The 17832-nt window shown below is 39.8% G+C and overlaps 2 protein-coding genes across 2 annotated transcripts; one reads left to right on the forward strand and one right to left on the reverse strand.

The window, feature by feature from the left end:
- Positions 1-522: 522 nt before the first annotated feature.
- On the forward strand, positions 523-4656 carry LOC307227570 (proteasome subunit alpha type-6). Its single transcript, XM_079996934.1, has 7 exons — positions 523-685; positions 1424-1518; positions 1915-1996; positions 2204-2359; positions 2482-2660; positions 2770-2864; positions 4468-4656. The coding sequence occupies exons 1-7, from the start codon at positions 610-612 to the stop codon at positions 4523-4525; spliced, it is 741 nt and encodes a 246-aa protein (XP_079853060.1). The 5' UTR covers positions 523-609; the 3' UTR covers positions 4526-4656.
- Positions 4657-6035: 1379 nt separating this feature from the next.
- On the reverse strand, positions 6036-8579 carry nfkbiaa (nuclear factor of kappa light polypeptide gene enhancer in B-cells inhibitor, alpha a). The gene is made up of 6 exons (XM_079996962.1): positions 8303-8579; positions 7458-7563; positions 7145-7352; positions 6956-7044; positions 6570-6830; positions 6036-6443 (listed from the first exon to the last, which is right to left on the reverse strand). The coding sequence occupies exons 1-6, from the start codon at positions 8551-8553 to the stop codon at positions 6414-6416; spliced, it is 945 nt and encodes a 314-aa protein (XP_079853088.1). The 5' UTR covers positions 8554-8579; the 3' UTR covers positions 6036-6413.
- Positions 8580-17832: the final 9253 nt, after the last annotated feature.

Below are 17832 nucleotides of genomic sequence, written 5' to 3' on the forward strand. Positions count from 1 at the left end.
GAAGGATGATAATCAGGACAGACGGAGAGGGATGAATGACAAGGAGAGCAGTCTCAGTCTCGGTCAACCATATATATATATATATATATGTATGTATGTATGTATGTATGTATGTATGTATGTATGTATGTATGTATGTATGTATGTATGTATGTATGTATGTATGTATGTATGTATGTATATTCCTATTTTTTTATTTTATAGTTTCTTTTTTTCAAAATTACACCGATGTTGATTAAAAATTTTAATCAAAGTGAGTCAGGGAAAACAATTCCAGGCTTATTGAAGCTTACAAAAGCTATAACAACTTTCTACAATTTTAAAACAAGATTAAAAAAAATGCAAATAAGAGGGAAATTATTTATTAATATTATTTTATTTATTTATTATTATTATTATTATTATTATTACTATTATTATTATTATTATTACTATTATTATTATTATGAAACATCGGTACCGTTACTGTGCAAAATGTGATTCCTGTGCCACCGGAAGTAGTTACGCTTCTGAGCAGGTCAACTTCCGGGTGCAACCAGTCTGCATGAACAGAGCCTGCCTGTGTGAATCAATTCAGGGGAACTTCTTGGACCGACCGCACCCAGTAAAATGTCTCGGGGCTCCAGCGCAGGGTTCGATCGGCACATCACGATCTTCTCCCCCGAGGGAAGGCTGTACCAAGTCGGTCAGTATTCCGCAGAACGGGACGGAAAGCCGGCTCGGGGGCCAGCTCGCCGCTAGCCTGCTAGCTAGCTAAATGCTCTGTCATGGTTCGCTTAGCTTGGTGCTACTCGCTAACGCACAACAGTCAGCCCCTGCTCAACTTGTTTACAGCGTACACAACGTGGTGCTCCTGTGTGTATTACACATGATATTGTATTTATCTTATTATTGTCCGCCTCTGTGGGATGCGCCATTCTGATTGGCCAATAGCGGCAATCCGCGGTCAGTTATTTCCTGATAATGACGGCTACCCTGTAAACAATGACCGTTGCCACCACTCCTGCTATTACAGGAGTAAAAGGCTCCTTTAGCATGTTTCATTACTTATATAGAATCCGACAATAATTGACAAATGGAAATGGCAGTTTTTAACTTTGAAAGTGCTTTCAGATAGAGCAGACTTGTTTCTATCGTAGATGTGTCCATATATATAGTTGTCTATATATGATAATTGCAGGCGCAAAGATATTGCATCAAATCATTGACCCAACAAGCACATTATGATATAACTTTACATTATGTCATTTCATGTCATTTACAATACATATGTACAGTACACACAGTCCCAGCTTAAACATTCTTTAGGATCAACACCCATTCGTAGAGTTGGATCATTTTGTGTTGATATGAGCGATTACAGTGACAGCAGGTGTGAATGTTCTGGAACATCAAGTCAAAATGTGTTTTGTTTCCCTCACAGAATATGCTTTCAAGGCCATTAACCAAGGTGGACTCACATCGGTAGCGGTCAGAGGGAAGGACTGTGCAGTGGTCGTAACACAGAAGAAAGTCCCAGTAAGTCACATCTTCCGCCATGGCCTCAGTATTGGTTCTGTGGTACTGAGATTCTGGGAATAAACCACAGGGAAATGTACAATACTTTCCTTGACGTGGGCTACTGTGTCCTTTTGAATACATCTTGTGTCATTCATTTTCTTGTTAGAATTATTTTGAACAGATATGATCTAGCTTGGATGGATTGGATACTGGTCTACTACAATGACTGGGTTAATATAAAAAAAAGATAGTATGACGTTCATTTAATCCCGGATAACATAAACAAAATTACGTTACATTTACACTTGCTTAATTTTAAATACATTTTTCCTCTCACACTGAAGAGGTAAATAACTTATGTATCATGTTTTAATTTCCCTTTGAAATAAATGTATTTTTCCACCCATGCTACAGGACAAGCTGTTGGATGCCTCCACAGTCACCCATCTTTTCAGAATAACAGACAACATTGGGTGTGTGATGTCTGGCATGACAGGTACAAAATCACTTCACTATTTCCATCAATATTTAATGTGGCTGTCCTGTGATTGATTTATTTATATTATTATTTATGTTTTTCCCCGTGATGCACATTCCTAATGCATTGTCTAACTGTGACTTTGTTCGAAAACAAGATGACTGTGTGACATTAACACTAAATACTACGATCAAAATGAGCCACCTTTTTCTCCTCCCACCTCAGCTGACAGCAGGTCCCAGGTCCAGCGAGCTCGCTACGAGGCAGCCAACTGGCAGTACAAGTACGGTTATGAGATCCCTGTGGACATGCTGTGCAAGAGAATGGCCGACATCTCGCAGGTCTACACGCAGAACGCCGAGATGAGGCCGCTGGGATGCTGTAAGGATATCGCATTTAATTCATTGTGTAAACCTATGCTACTGTAAATTCCTTGTGATGATATCTGGCCTGTTGAATTAAAATGTCCAGGTTCCCACTCTCTCTCTTCCCTTGCTGTCCAGGCATGATCGTGATTGGCATCGACGAGGAGAACGGCCCCCAGGTCTACAAGTGTGACCCGGCAGGTTACTACTGCGGCTTCAAGGCCACGGCCGCCGGGGTCAAGCAGACAGAAGCCACCAGCTTCCTGGAGAAGAAGGTCAAAAAGAAACTGGACTGGACCTTCGAGCAAACCATCGAGGTACAGACACTGCTGAAGCGGATTCCTAGGAGACAGGAGGTTGAGAAAGCGAGGGGCGTGTGGAACTTGAGTAACCTAGTAACCTTTCTCCTCCTCCTTTCTTCATCAGACGGCGATCTCCTGCCTGTCGACAGTTCTTTCCATTGACTTCAAACCCTCTGAACTAGAAGTGGCGGTTGTCACAACTCAGGATGCAAAGTTCAGGTGAGAGACTGTTGTGGAAGTATTGTAGGTCATAGAGCCGGGTGATTTTTTTGCATGTTTGTTTTTCCGCTGCCATCCCATTGTTATAAAACATCCTGAGATCCTGACTGACATTTGTTGTGTTAACTACTGTGCTATATCGATCTCATGTGAAATCCACCATGATTATTGGAAAGATCATTCCCTCATATCGCCCAGTCCAAGTTGGTGTTTGTCAGACTTTTTTCTTTTCTTTTTTTTTAACAATTCCAGGCTAGATCATTTGGGAAATGGTAGTTAATTTACTGACCTTGTTTGGAATAGTTCTTTTATTAGATGAAAAGACTATCCCAAACAAGGTCAGTATATATTTTTATGTAATCTTTTTTTGTTTAGTAAAATGTAATTTATGTGTAGCGTTAAGAATACTGAATTCATGTGAAGAAAGTCCTATTTTGATTCAAAGATTTAGCATTTGAGTTTATTTATAGGTTAATAAAATACATTATTATTGTGAAGGCAGTTTTCTGTTGATTTACAAAGTGCAGTAAATTAATCATTTTCCCCAAAATGGACGAATAATCATGATCACAATATGGAGTAAAATAATCGTGATAATCATTTTAACCATAATCCTGCAGCCCTACCCCCTTGTTGAATTAACTCCAATAATATGGAAAATAGCTGTAACCAAAATCACTTATTTGAATATTGCTGCTTTGTTTAAACTCAAAGTAGAATCTAAATAACCTGAAGGCTGAGAGCTGATTTTTCCAAAATGCAGTTGTTTTTTGTTATCTGTGATTTCACATTCTCTGAATGCATTGTGAGAAACATTTCACAGTCAAGTTTATTTGCATAGCCCCCTCATCACAGATACAGTCTCCAAGAGCTTGAAATGCTCCATAGTGTGATGGAAACCCTGAGACAGGAAATGGAAAATGTTTGGAAACCAAAAACCTTGGACTTAACTAAGACAGAATAAACTTTCAAGTGAAATCTTTAACCTTTTCCCAGTTTCTCCAAACAAAACCAATAATAAGGTTTTTGGGGGTTTTTTTGTATCGTAGATATATTTATTTTCCTGATTGAATGAAAAGCCCCCTGTGGGGAGACATTCTCAGTCACTCTGCAGTTTTATCACGTGACGTTTTAGTACGGCCTCGCTTGAAACCTTGACTGAGGCATTACCAAAATAACTGTCCGGTACTATCCACAACTTTTACCCGATGGAAAACCAAAAAGGCGAGTAGAGTCGAGTTTAGTCGTGCTGAGCCGGTTCCATGTGGTGGAGAAGCGCCCTAAGAATTATGCACACCATAATTTGAGTTTCCTGTTTTTCGAAAAGGCGTTCATTTTATTTTTATTTTTTTAAACGCTTAAACGTTTGCCCCCACAGTGAGAAGCTGCAGCAGAGCGGTACCAGTGAGGTTTTTACTATGAACAGTTATGGAGGATGGAAACCAACATTTTAATAAGACCCGGGTTGAGATAAACATCTTCCTTTTCAAATCAGAAAGAACATAATGAAATATTTAAGGAATGGCAGGTCACAGGTGTCTGTCACAGCACAAATCTAGTCAGGAAATAATTAAAAAAATGACTTATTTTTATTATGTTTCAGAATTCTGACTGAGGGTGAAGTGGACACCCACCTGGTCGCCCTGGCAGAGCGGGACTGAGATGTTGAACCTCCTGGATAAAGTTAGAGCATGATGGGATATGTAGTTCCCAGAGGACGGCTGGTGTTATCTTTGTTTGCTGTACATTAACCACACTGTTTCATTGAACAATAAAAAAGAAAAGTTTTTGGAGAAAATTATGTCAATGCCTGTGTTTTATTTTTGGTGTATTTTTTTACCTACATACTCTCTTAACAACTGTCAAATACAGTCAGGTTATCAGTTAAAATGTAGGTGTCTGTGCAGCACAGAGCATTACCACAGTGAGCTTCCTGTTCTTAATGTGTCAGATCACATGGCCTGCGGTCCCTACAGTTTATATCAAGATAAGCTCCAAAAATGCACGTCAGTAAATGTGAATTTAAATCGCGTCCAAGCAGTTCCGTTAATGACTATCCAGTTTGGTGTCTCATTCAGAATTTTTTATTTATTTATTTTTACTGGTTGAGTAATTTAGGACTTTTATCAGTTCATTTCCACCAACCCGTCTTCTATTTTTGTTTCTGTCTTGAGTTGGGGGGTCAAAGTGCTTAAGGGAGTAGAAATCCCCACTTGGTGAATGTATAATGCACTCATACTGTGGGTGTGTTGCCCCCTCATTTGACTGTATAGTTGCCACTTTACAACCACAACTGATGAAGTCAGTCTTCTAGAGCCTTTAAGGTGAATTCCACTGCTCCCTTTCATAAACAGCAGAACAAATGATGTGCTGCTCTTCCTCTGGCAAAACCAGCAGGTCACCTGAGGGGGGGTGGTGGTGCCGGCAGCTTTTTGTCCTTGGACATGGATGTGTCACATTCCTTGGAAATTCCCCCTGGGACTCCTGAGTATGTGCGCATCTAGAGCCTGGCTTGTGTTTATGGCCGTGAACGACAATAAAGGAGTCGATTTACATCGCTATTAAAGCCAGTCACACTGGGAATTTTTCTCTGGTCTGGTGCTCGTCTACATGTTGACATTAGATGGGGGAACGGGGACTAAACATGTTTGTTTGACCTGGAAATGGTCACTTTTTGACCGGTTCTGGCTTATTGGTCAAGTAAGCCCTGGCAGGGTCGTAATCATAGTTCCCAAGTCAGATGATTCAGTCGACACCAATCTTATCACTCATTTCAAAATTCCCATCTCTGCAAAAGAACATTTCCTCCTGGCACTATTTGTCAGTATTTAGTGATTTACGAGACGATTACTCAGGGTTAGGGTTGTGTTCCTCTTGTGCCGCCCTGGGACTTTCAGCGCCATGACTCACAGACCTCAGTCCAACGAGGAAATCCCAGAGCTGAGTGAGCTGGATCTTTTTTTCTTTTCCTTTTTACACAATTATGGTCAAAAGGCTTCTCTGACTCTTTTCCTCCGTGCCGATGTATTAATTTGCGTAGGTACACATACAGGATGTGAATATTGTCTTTTAGGGTTTTAAAAAGCACCCACCAGAGAAACCCTCATGAACTGAAACCAGAGGGTGTAGCTTGTGGAAAAGGAATGACAGTCAAAGTTCATCTTATTTGAAATAATCATTTTTTTATTCACCACAATAGTGTCGAGATTCAAAACGAAAAGAATATTCACAAGTATAAAAAAATATCTCTATATTTACAATATATAACAAATAATGTATTGCCTGGTATATACACAAGAATATACATTTATATATAGTGGACTGTCTGAGTTTCTTGGTGCCTTGGATCTTCGTTTATTATTCTGCGATCCCGACCACACTCCACCAGACTTTGACGCCATCTTCATCCTTGTTTTCGGTCCCAGGGCCAGCTCTGGACCCCTTCGTAGGACCTGGGGACCTGGGGAGGCTGGCCGGTCCCTCTGGATATTGGGTATGAAACCCAGTAGTAGCAGCTTCAATGTCTAACACACCCTGCGTGACGTCGCTTTATTTGCCAAACTTGATGTCATCGTACAGCTGTGTGAAGAAAAGAGACCTCCGTTAGAAGCCGATAAAACATTTCGGGAGACCTCGTTGACGCAACTAAAAAATACAACCAAAAAAAACAATGCATTCAGTGTAGAAATGAAATAATCCACTGACCTCCTCGTCGTACAGGTCCATTCCCTCCAGGTCGCTCTCGTCCGACTCGCTCTGCGGCAGCTGCCTGAGCTCCTGCGCCGTCCTCTCGTGGAGCCGGCGGCGGATCTCCTCGTTGTGCCGGCCGTAGGTGAGGTGGTACGGCGTGAAGCCGCCGTAGGTGAGGCTGTTGACGTCGGCGCCCAGGGCTAGCAGGCGGCAGACCAGCGTGGGGTTCTGGAGGTCCACAGCTAGGTGGAGGGCCGTGCGACCGCTGCACTGCTCCTATGGGAAACGGCAGGGGGGGGTTAGTTCAGGCCGTCCCTGCAGTCTCGCTGGGGACTTGGATCCCGGGTCAAGGTTGCATGTGGCGCGTCAAGGTTACATGAAAGAGGTTCCATGACACCTACCTGTGCATTGATGTCCGCCCCGAGCTGGATGAGACTCTCTACCAACGACAGGTAGCTGTTGATGGACGCCAAGTGGAGGCAGTTGTGTCCTGGAAGAGGAGGAAGGGAAAGGAGAGGTCAGTCGACGGTCTTTATTTCGGCGCACAAAATGTGTCCTTTCCCCCTAGAGCGTCCAACCCAGACCCTTACCTCCGTAGTTGGGGAAGGAGAGGATGTGGGGGAGCTGTCGCAGGCAGTTCTGGGTGAGGACGCTGAAGCACGCGAGGGATCCCCTCTTGCAGGCGATGTGCAGGGCTGTGTTGCCGCTATGGTCGGCCAGCCTGGGGTCGCAGCCCGCCTTCAGGAGCTTCTCCACCAGCTGGGGCTGCTCCGTGATAACCGCTAGATGGAGGGCGGTCTGGTGGGGAAGGGGGGGGGGGGGGGGGGTGGTTGGTTAGACTCAAGATTGGATTTTAAATGAGCGGGATCCTCTTGAGTGGAACAGCCTTGTTTGCATATTTACCTGTCTTTGGTGGTTCTGCGCGTTGAGGAAGGGGTGATTCCACGACAGCTTGATCATCTGCTGGGCTTGTTCTGCAGCTTCGTGAATAATGGCCAAGTGCAGAAACCTATACAAGTGGGAGGGAGGGGGGAGGGAGGGAGGGGGAGAGAGAGGGTTGTTAAAATAGTGCACTTCAAAAATACACATGCAGGAAGTGGTTCCAGAACAAAGCCCGGCCAACAAGAGCCGTTTCGCAAGAGCGGAGTTTTGTCGGGTTATTTCCACCAGTTGTGGCTTGAACCATCTGATGCTTTATCAGTTACTGGCAGAGTGCCAGGGACTTTCCTCACACAGGCCCCACCCCCACAGTGGCTCCTCTGCCAAAGTACACACTTCTGAGTACACAGTGCACTCCTCTGCATAGCCGCAATGTTGCATGCCAAGGTTTAACTCCAAATCCACCGAAAAAATAAATCTGCAAAGCGTGCACGGAACGTGAAGGCACTGGTTCCCAAATGGGTCCGTGACCCCTTAGGGTGTGGTTGAGGCAAACTTTGTATATTTTTATTAAAAAAAATAAAAAAATAAAAAAATAAAAAAATATTAAAAAAAAATATATATACACATTTTATGACATAAGTCTACAGGCCTAGATCTTTTTTTTTGAAGGGGGGTGGGGTTGGGTTAAATGCTGAACCATGTGGCAGTTTATTAAAAGGCAGATAAAGCGTGCACAACTTTTTAAGCTGTGGAACAAAAAGGTGCATTTTTCAAATGTGATATTCCTCATGCAAAATTCTATTTTCTTATATTACATGATATCATATTTTATTATATTATATTATATGATATTAACTTGCACTTACGTGTCACCGTCCTCGGTCACTGCGGCTCTCCAGGGGTCATTATCCTCAGCGAGGGGCTCCTGGGGGCCCACGCACAGCCCCTCCAGCTCGTTGGCCAGCTCGTCCTCCTTCAGGGAGTCCAAGCCGCTGTCCAGACGCTCCTCCTGGCCCGGGAGCGTCTTCCTGGGCTCCGTGCCATCGAAGGTATAATCCATCGGGTGGTGCTGGTGGTGGTGCTGGTGGTGGTGCTTGGACTCTCTGCAGACCTCCATGTTCGGGCTTCCTCTCTGGTGCTGTCGGAGCTCGGCTGTGTGGAGCGGAGGGGATCGCGCTGGGTATTTGTGCGCTCCCCGGGAGGAGGAGCCTGGGCGACCGAAGGGGGATTTCCATGTGACTTTATCTTTGGGAGTATTCAGGGAAAGCACAACAAGCTGTGCTTTTGTGAAAAATCCCCCCTCCCTCCCTCCCTCCCCAAAAGAGAGACACAGAACATAACTTAAAAAAAAAAAAATTTATTAGTATGGTAGTTTCCTAATGCACGGTGTGTGATGCGTGTGGCCCGTGTAGGCCGGGAGTGGGTGCGTCGTTTTCTGAATGAACGATCACCACGGGACCCGGAGTTATACCTGGAGGTTTCCCTTCTCGTGATTATTCGTTTCAGCTTGACTGTGCAGACACTGTGTGGTGTTTCCCATTCACAAGACGCGTTAAGATGAGGCCAGGTGGTCCCCGGGAAGGTCACTTCAAGGTTGGATCTAAACGTGCACGGGCCATTCCCCTCCCCTCGTTCCCCTTGGTCCCTTTGCAGTTTCTCTCTTTTTTGTTTTACTTTCCTACGGTACTGCATTCTCATTTTTTCAACTCATTAAAATGTATATTCATATTTATATCCATACGAAGCCAATACTAGCATCCTCACTCAACGCACAGTGCACTGCACTGCTGCCTCACAGCAAGAAGGTCCTGCGTTCGATTCCCGCCTGGGGAGCTGTTGGCACCGTGCTCTGACCAGCGATGGACACTTATCACCTGGTCCCCGGGCGCGTCCACGTACGCTGCCCACTGCTCCTGGCTGTGGCCCCGGAGGAAGGACAAGCCAGGATGGGTCAAAAGCAGAGGCCTCATTTCACTGGCCACCATCCAAAGCATGTGTGCGTGCATGTGGCGTGCTGTGTGACAAATAAAGATTGTTGTTCTTCTTCAACCCAACACCTCCCATAGCCTTTTTTTGGTGCATAAAGCACATTCAGTATATTCATATATATTCTGCACTACAAATTGCCAAGACTATTTCCTCCTATATGAAAATGTACTTAGCCCAATTAAAAGATGCAGATTCTGATTCAATGTTAAAAACATAAAAAAAATCCAAAGCCAATATTGACGTGTTGTGCTCTTTTCTTCTTCCTTCCAGGAGAATTTGATCTTGCAACCACAAGTTTCACTGTGCAGTTGAAAATGCAGTAAAAGTATACCGCAGCAGCCAATTCACTTTTCATCTTTTACGTGTTAAAAACGAATAAAATAATAAATGATCAAATATGTATAAATATTTTGTATTATATATTATATTCTAAAATTATACATTATATATGATATTTCAGATGTTCTGATTCTAATACTGATACTGTATTCTAGACAGTGTTGGTATTGGTCAATCCCTCCCTTAAAAAATAAAATAAAAAATAAAATATTAATATTAATATTGATATGAATATTATTATATAATATATATATATATATATATATATATATATATATATATAATAATAATCTAAACATATACAAAAATAATAATAATACTTTTATAAATCAATAGTTAGCTACAAACTCTGATTTCAGACGTGATTTTGAATTGGAAAATGTACAAATAGTGCACAGAACGAATTGAAAGCAAAAACATTTACACAATAATTGAAAAGATGCATAATAATAACAATAATAATAATAAAAACAACAACAACAACAATAACTATAGTATATTAATAATAACAACAATAACAACAACCACAACAACAACAACAATAATAATAATAATAATAATAATAATAATAATAATAAAAAACAATACTAATAATACTAATACTAATACTACTATGACTACTACTACTACTACTACTACTACTACTAATAATAATAATAATAATAAAAATAATAATAATAATAATAATAATAATAATAAAAAATAAAACAAATAAAAATAATAATAATAACAAGAAGAACAAGAATAAGGAGAAGAAGAAGAAGAAGAAGAATATTAATAATAAAGAGGTATTATTTCCTGGATGTATATACAGTACTGTATGTGCACAGTGTGCATGACTTGCAGAACACTGGGTTTCCTGGTGGAGACTCCCTGGTCAGACCTTGTTCTGCTGCTGCAGCACAGAATTGTTCTAATAATACACATAGGTTTGTCCGAAGAGAACACGAGTTTAGATAATTATGAAAAGGAATAGGACCGGATATTATTTTTTTCCCTTTTTTTGTCCTTTTTCCATGCACCTGTCTCGCCCTCAGCAATTGCACAAGGTCATCAGTTTCTACTTAAAGCTCAGAGTGCAAATGTGTATGTGACACATACACATTTGCACTCTGACGCACAGGTAGACACATACTATGTGTCTACCTGTGCGTCCCGCCCTGTCATCTGCACTGAACTCCCCAGGTCCGCCCTGTGTTTACATAGCAACTGTATCCAGGTCAACGCCGAGAGGGAAAGGGAGAGAGAGAGAGAGAGAGAGGGGGAGAGAGAGAGAGACAATGAGATATGATGATTACAAAAGTATGTCGAGGAAAACAGCGTCAAACCGGTTGCCGACTGGTTCAGGATAGAGCGGCGCAGTTTGAATTAAAAGCTGTGAGATAAAAAAAAAAACCAGGTGTTGTGACACATGGAATGGAATGGCATGGAAACATCATATAGAGATATGCACCTGCCACTGAACTGAATTGAACTGCAAACCTCCCAGCAGCCAATGTAATGTCAACTTCTAATGCATTTGTTTCTGCCAATTCAAATCCTCCAATATCTCGGTGTAAATTGATGGCCCAAAACTGAAATTGAGTATAGTATATATTGTTAATTTAATGCACTTTGTTTGTTTGCCATTTTTATTTATTTATTTATTTGTTGTTGTTATTGTTATTATTTTGGTTGTCTTCTGTTAGAATAAAGCACTTTGTATTGCATGTTGTGTATGAAAGGGGCTATACAAATATAGTAGTAGTAGTAGTAGTAGTAGTAGTAGTATTGTACGTATGTACGTATGTACGTATATTATTGTACGTCTATTGGTTGCCCCTGACTACCACTTATATCTAATCTCTTAACTTGTAGAGACAGAGTTCTCTGTTTTCATAGCTTGAATTTTTTTCTTTTCGTACGTAAAGTGAGATATTAACGCAGACTGGAAATACTGGAACTTCCACTTTACGTCTTTGAGAAATGTATCCTCTTGTCGTCACATGCCTGCTGTTTACTGCCGTTGCTATGGGAACCGACCACTGGGAAAGCACTGTCTGAGCCAAGCGATTATGTTGGATGTCGCCCCCTTTCCGTGAAAAAAGAATACGCGTGATAATACATAGATCGACTACTACTACTACTACTAATAATAATAATAATTATTATTATTATTATTATTATAAAAAAAAAAAATAATAATAACACACAACACGTGATAATCTAATGGGTTTCATAATTAATTAATCTCAGTGAACATACTGATGACATGATCACCCGTACGTATGCTCGAAACACTGCCTATGTACATTCAAAGTACATCACCATAATTGAATATACATTTTTACTGGCACTCCGACACTTTATATTTACAATATTATAATACTGTGTTATTGTCCATATTCCCCTTCTTTACAGTCTCTGAAACTGCTGCTAGTGTTGTACTGTTATGTATATGACCTGTTTATATATGTTCTTATTTGTGACTTTGAATAATTCTACAATTCTATACTTTTGTATTTCTATTTTTTAAATTTCATATCCTATGCATACATTGTAGTTGGGAGTCCATAGTTGCATGGCTGTTTGCCATGTCTCAATCATTTCAATGCTCAGAATTACCCCGATTTACTGTGCATTTGACAAATTAAACACTTTGACTTTGATGAGAGTCTATTATTTAATAAAGATTATGTCATAGTTTGGGTGACCGGCCTTTGAGTTTTCAACCTCCTATTTAGAAAATGTGTGATGAATTGATTTAAAAATAAACTATTTTTTTATAGGTCCAACTTAAGAAAATGTCGATTTTAATTCACTCGTTCCAGATTCCAGATAATTCCACATAAAAATGTCATTCCTATTCATATCTCCCCATCTTGGTATTTTGCAACAGCCATGGGGTGATGTTTACTTAAGGAGTAATACAGCATCCCATAATACTGCCCTTGTGCTTCTGCGAACAGAGCACATCTGTTCACTGTTCTGATTTGTCACTGATTCCTCCTTGGCTTCAATCAATCAGTTAACCCTGATGCCTCATGCCAGGCTCATTTACACTCATATTATATTATATTATATTATATTATATTATATTATATTATATTATATTATATTATATTATGTTATATTATATTATACTGTATTGTATTGTATTGTATTGTATTGTATTGTATTGTATTGTATGATATATATTACATTATATTGTATTATAATTTATTATATTATATTATAATGTAATATATTATAATCTGCTTGATCTCAATGTATTTATATGTGTGTGTATATATATATATAAATATATATATATATACACACACACACACACACAGACACAGACACAGACACAGACACAGACACAGACACAGACACAGACACACACACACACACACACACACACACATACATACATGCACATATACATATACGCACATACACGTATACACATATGCATATATACACATAAACACACATATACCTTACATATTAAAAAATGAAATAAATAAAAACATTTAAACATAAAATAAAATGTTTAAGTATGTCACAATCCCTGGAATTACATTGTTTCCACGGCCTGTATAAGCATGCGGCAATGCTGCCAATGACTGATCTGTTAGTCATTGAATTGTCACTTTTCCCGGATGCACTCCATAAAAAAAAGGATAACACCTGCTGTGATGGATCTCTGTATCACCTTGTATCCTGAGGGGGTCACAGGCTTGAAGTCATTTTTTGGGTGTGTGGTTACTAGTACGTAAAAAGGGTCTTGGTCGGTGTGACTTTTTAGGAATGACTCACTTGTAAAAATACATGAGATCGTAACAGGAGTGATCCGAACAAAACAAAGAAAGTAGCAGCTGTTCCTAGCTTGGGAACCAGACGAATCTGTAACTCATGTTTCATCTGCAGAATACATCTAGCCACCCGCCCACCCACCATCCCATGTGGAACGGTCTCCGTTGAGGCACTTTACCAAGATGGCTGCTGTTGATGTGGAGCGGTCTGTTGAATCCGCCGTCTCCGTTAAGGCACCTCACTAAGATGGCTGCCGCTGATGTGGAACAGTCTGTTAAATCCGCTATCACAACAGAACTGGATGGTTTGTTTTCTCTAAAAAGCCGATAAGAAAGATGTGTTGCCATACTTTCAACAGGCTTTGGTAAAAGTTACATTTACCAACTGGTTGCCATTTTTCCGTCGCTCAGCACTGTGTCACTGTGTTTGGTTGCTCTGATTAGTTGTAGGTCTATCCAATGCTCTGATTGGTTGTAGGTCTATCCAATGCTCTGATTGGTTGTAGGTCTATCCAATGCTCTGATTGGTTGTAGGTCTATCCAATTGCGTGCAGAGACAGTTTGGTCTGTGCCCGTTGGTGATGCCTCCGGGTAATCGAAAATTAACTGAGCGATTCCAGACTAAGATTTACGAATTGGTCTGGTGATGTCAGGCTAAGCTGCTTCAACATGGAACATAAATCCATTCCTGTCTGTCTGCCTGTCTGTCTGTCTAACTGCCTGCCTGCCTGTCTGTCTGTCTGTCTGTCTGTCTGTCTTACTGCCTGCCTGCCTGTCTGTCTGTCTGCCTGCCTGTCTGTCTGTCTGTCTGTCTGCCTGTCTGTCTTACTGCCTGCCTGCTTGTTTGCCTGTCTGTCTATCTTACTGCCTGCCTTTCTGTCTGTCTGTCTGTCTGTCTGTCTGTCTGTCTGTCTAAATATCTATCTGGAGTTAGTGGTTAGGGTCCTGAATTTCAAGTTCAAGAGATTATTTGTCACATACATATACATACGGTCATACGTATATTCAGTGAAATGTCATGACACCCGGTGATTAAGCAATACTGTTATTTTATCTTACACATGGTTATATGAATGCAAATCTATTTCAAAATAAGTTTATTTTGATTTGTGATGTTATGATGCAACGTTAAGTCAACAAAACCTAAATAAACTAAAATACCATATATCTATTTCCAGAAGCACTGGGTGGCTTGAAACAGTTTGTCCACGTACTAACATTAGGTATTATGGTATGGTGCTATGGTACTATGGTACTATGGTGCTATGGTACTATGGTACTATGGTACTACGATATTACGTTACTATGGTACCATGGTACGATGGTATTACGGTACTGTGGTATTGTGCCGTGATACCATGGTACTCTGATACTATGGTATTATTGTATTATGGTATCATGGTATTATGATACTTTGGTACTATGGTACGATGGTACTCTGGTACTTTGGTATTATGGCATGGTACCATGATACTCTGATACTATGGTATTATTGTATTATGGTATTATGGCAAGGTACTATGGTTCTCTGGTACTATGGTACCATTGTACTATGGTATTATGACATGATACTATGATACTATGGTACTATGATACTATGGTATTATGGTACTAAGGTACTATGGTATTATGGTATGGTACGGTGGTACTTTGGTACTATGGTACTTTCGACTACAGGCATTTTCAGACCGAACAGTTCAGGGGACTCCCTGTGGGGAACTAGGAACTGGGGAGGTCCCCTGAGAACTAGACACCTCCAAGGGCTTTTTTTCTGGTTGCATTCACACTGCCAGTAGGAAGGCTGAAGTGACTCTGAGGTGATCCAACGGGGTATCAGCACCAGTTCCGTTTTGTAATTAGTCAATAAACTTTCACTTGTTTCACCTTATCAATCCACCAAAATCTGTTTCTGAACAGCATTGAGGGAAAAATAATCAATCCAGTTGCTGAATCTTCACTCATTAGATCATCAAGGTGTAATTTAAAAGTTCTGACTTTCAAAAAGCAATCAGATCACTGCACGAGGATTTTTTTTGTTTCACTCAATTAACAAAATAAAATTAATGAAATAAATACATCCACAATCAAAATATTATTCTGAATGTTTTTTATTTTTTGGGTTTTTTTTTTTTATTACCGCGAGTGTACATGGGCTGGTCTATTTTTGATGAAATACATTAAAAACAGGGTAAGAATAAGCTAATAAAAGCAGATAACATTTGATCGATACTTTAGTAGTATGGTGTTATTCTACTATAGTACTATGGTACTATGGTATTATTCTACTAGAGTACTATAGTACTATGGTATCATTCTACTATAGTACTATGGTACTATGGAACTATGGTATTATTCAACTATAGTACTATGGTACTATGGTATTATTCTACTAGAGTACTATAGTACTATGGTATTATTCAATTATAGTACTATGGTAGTATGGTGCTATGGAACTATGGTATTATTCTGCTATAGTACTATGGTACTATGGTATTATTCTACAATAGTACTATGGTACTATGGTACTATGGAACTTTGGTATTATTCTACTATAGTACTATAGTACTTTAGCACTATGGTATTATTGTACTATAGTACTATGGTACTATGGTACTATGGTATATTGATACATTTTGGTTTGGCTATGGTTACAGCACAGTATCGGCCGTTCCAGTATACTTAAAACCTTCAGTATCAACCTCACTTAAACTAATACCTTAAAAGCTGAGGTATTTCCAACACTTGTGATGTGGACAAACAGAAAGATTTCAACATGCTGTATGGACATATTCTGGAAAATTCAGTGCAAATTCTAAACAGCGCTCCGTCAATGTGAATTTTTCAGTAGCGTGGAATGGCATCACATGATACCCTTTCACTGCCTATTTCCTTTTGGTGAGTCCATGACTTTTTACACCATGATTTTCATCCTGTGGGTTCATTCATTCATCGTTCCAAAATGACTCCAGCAGAAAACCATATAATGAAAATGAAATGTGCGGAACACACACTTCAATTCACCTGAAGGTGCTACTCCACTGGCCTACATAGAGACAATCAGAGTTTCCTGACACACTTACTGCAGTATGCAAATGCTTTTGGTGAATAGGAAAGTATGCCATGCTCTGCTCCGTCAAACCGCCTCCATGTGAACAGGACATTTTCCGCTTCGGCTTCTCACTCACTTTGCACTCCCCTGTCTATTTTTAACGTATTCAAGCTGCGTTCTATCGACCTGCTCGTCCTCCATCGTACAGTTTAGAAAAGCAAATGATGCCTAAAATGCCATTTGTTCATTCGTCCATTAATTAATTAATTCATCCATCCATCCACCCACCCATCCATCCATCCATTCATTAATTCATTCATCCATCCATCATCCATCCAACCATTCATTCATTGACTCATTTATTCATGCATTCATTAATTAGTTAATTCATCCACCCATTCATTGATCTATCCATTCATCCATTCATTCATCCATTCATTCATTTATCCATCCATCCATTCATTATTTCATTTATCTTCTTTATTTATTTACTTAATGCAATTATTCCATATCAATAGTTTCACAATTACATCTTAACGTTCTCTTCCCGGCCACACAGACGCACTGTTTTTTGACATCTATTGCTAACTTGATCAGGCACCATGATCGTCATGCATTTACTGTTGAATGTGATTGTTTATAATGTTCAGTGTTTCACATCCTGACAATGTTATTTATTATAGTGTGAGGTGGTATTCAAGGTTAACCCGAGTTTAACCCGGGTTATTTAACCACACACCAAAGGGCTTTATTCTCTCTATCGGTTCAAATATAAACTGCAGGTATTGCTGACCAACCTACAGGGTAATATTAATATTTTATTGTATTTATGTAGAGTAAGTGGTAATATATACTTGTGTTTACTAATACAATCCCACATGCTAACTATTGCATACACAAGTCAAGTTTTTTGTGTACAAATTTGGTAATAATTGTAATAGTGTAATTTTTTTATTTATTTATTGGTTTGGTAGAAAGAATATAGATTAATTTTTATGTATTTTTCATTCATTATTCATAATGTATTTATAATGTATTTCTGTTTATTATTAAATAATAATAATAATAATAATAATAATAATAATAATAATTCGTATTATTTGTATTTAAACACTAATTCACTTTATTTTATTTTAACTGATCGTCGCCGCTGCACACACCACTTCTCTAGGTGGCGGTAATGCACCGACACAGCAGCTCGACAACCGCCATTTCTAAACCAGAAGTGAACACAATACGCGCT

Source organism: Zeus faber (assembly GCF_960531495.2).
Source record: "Zeus faber genome assembly, chromosome: 2".
Taxonomy (NCBI): domain Eukaryota; kingdom Metazoa; phylum Chordata; class Actinopteri; order Zeiformes; family Zeidae; genus Zeus; species Zeus faber.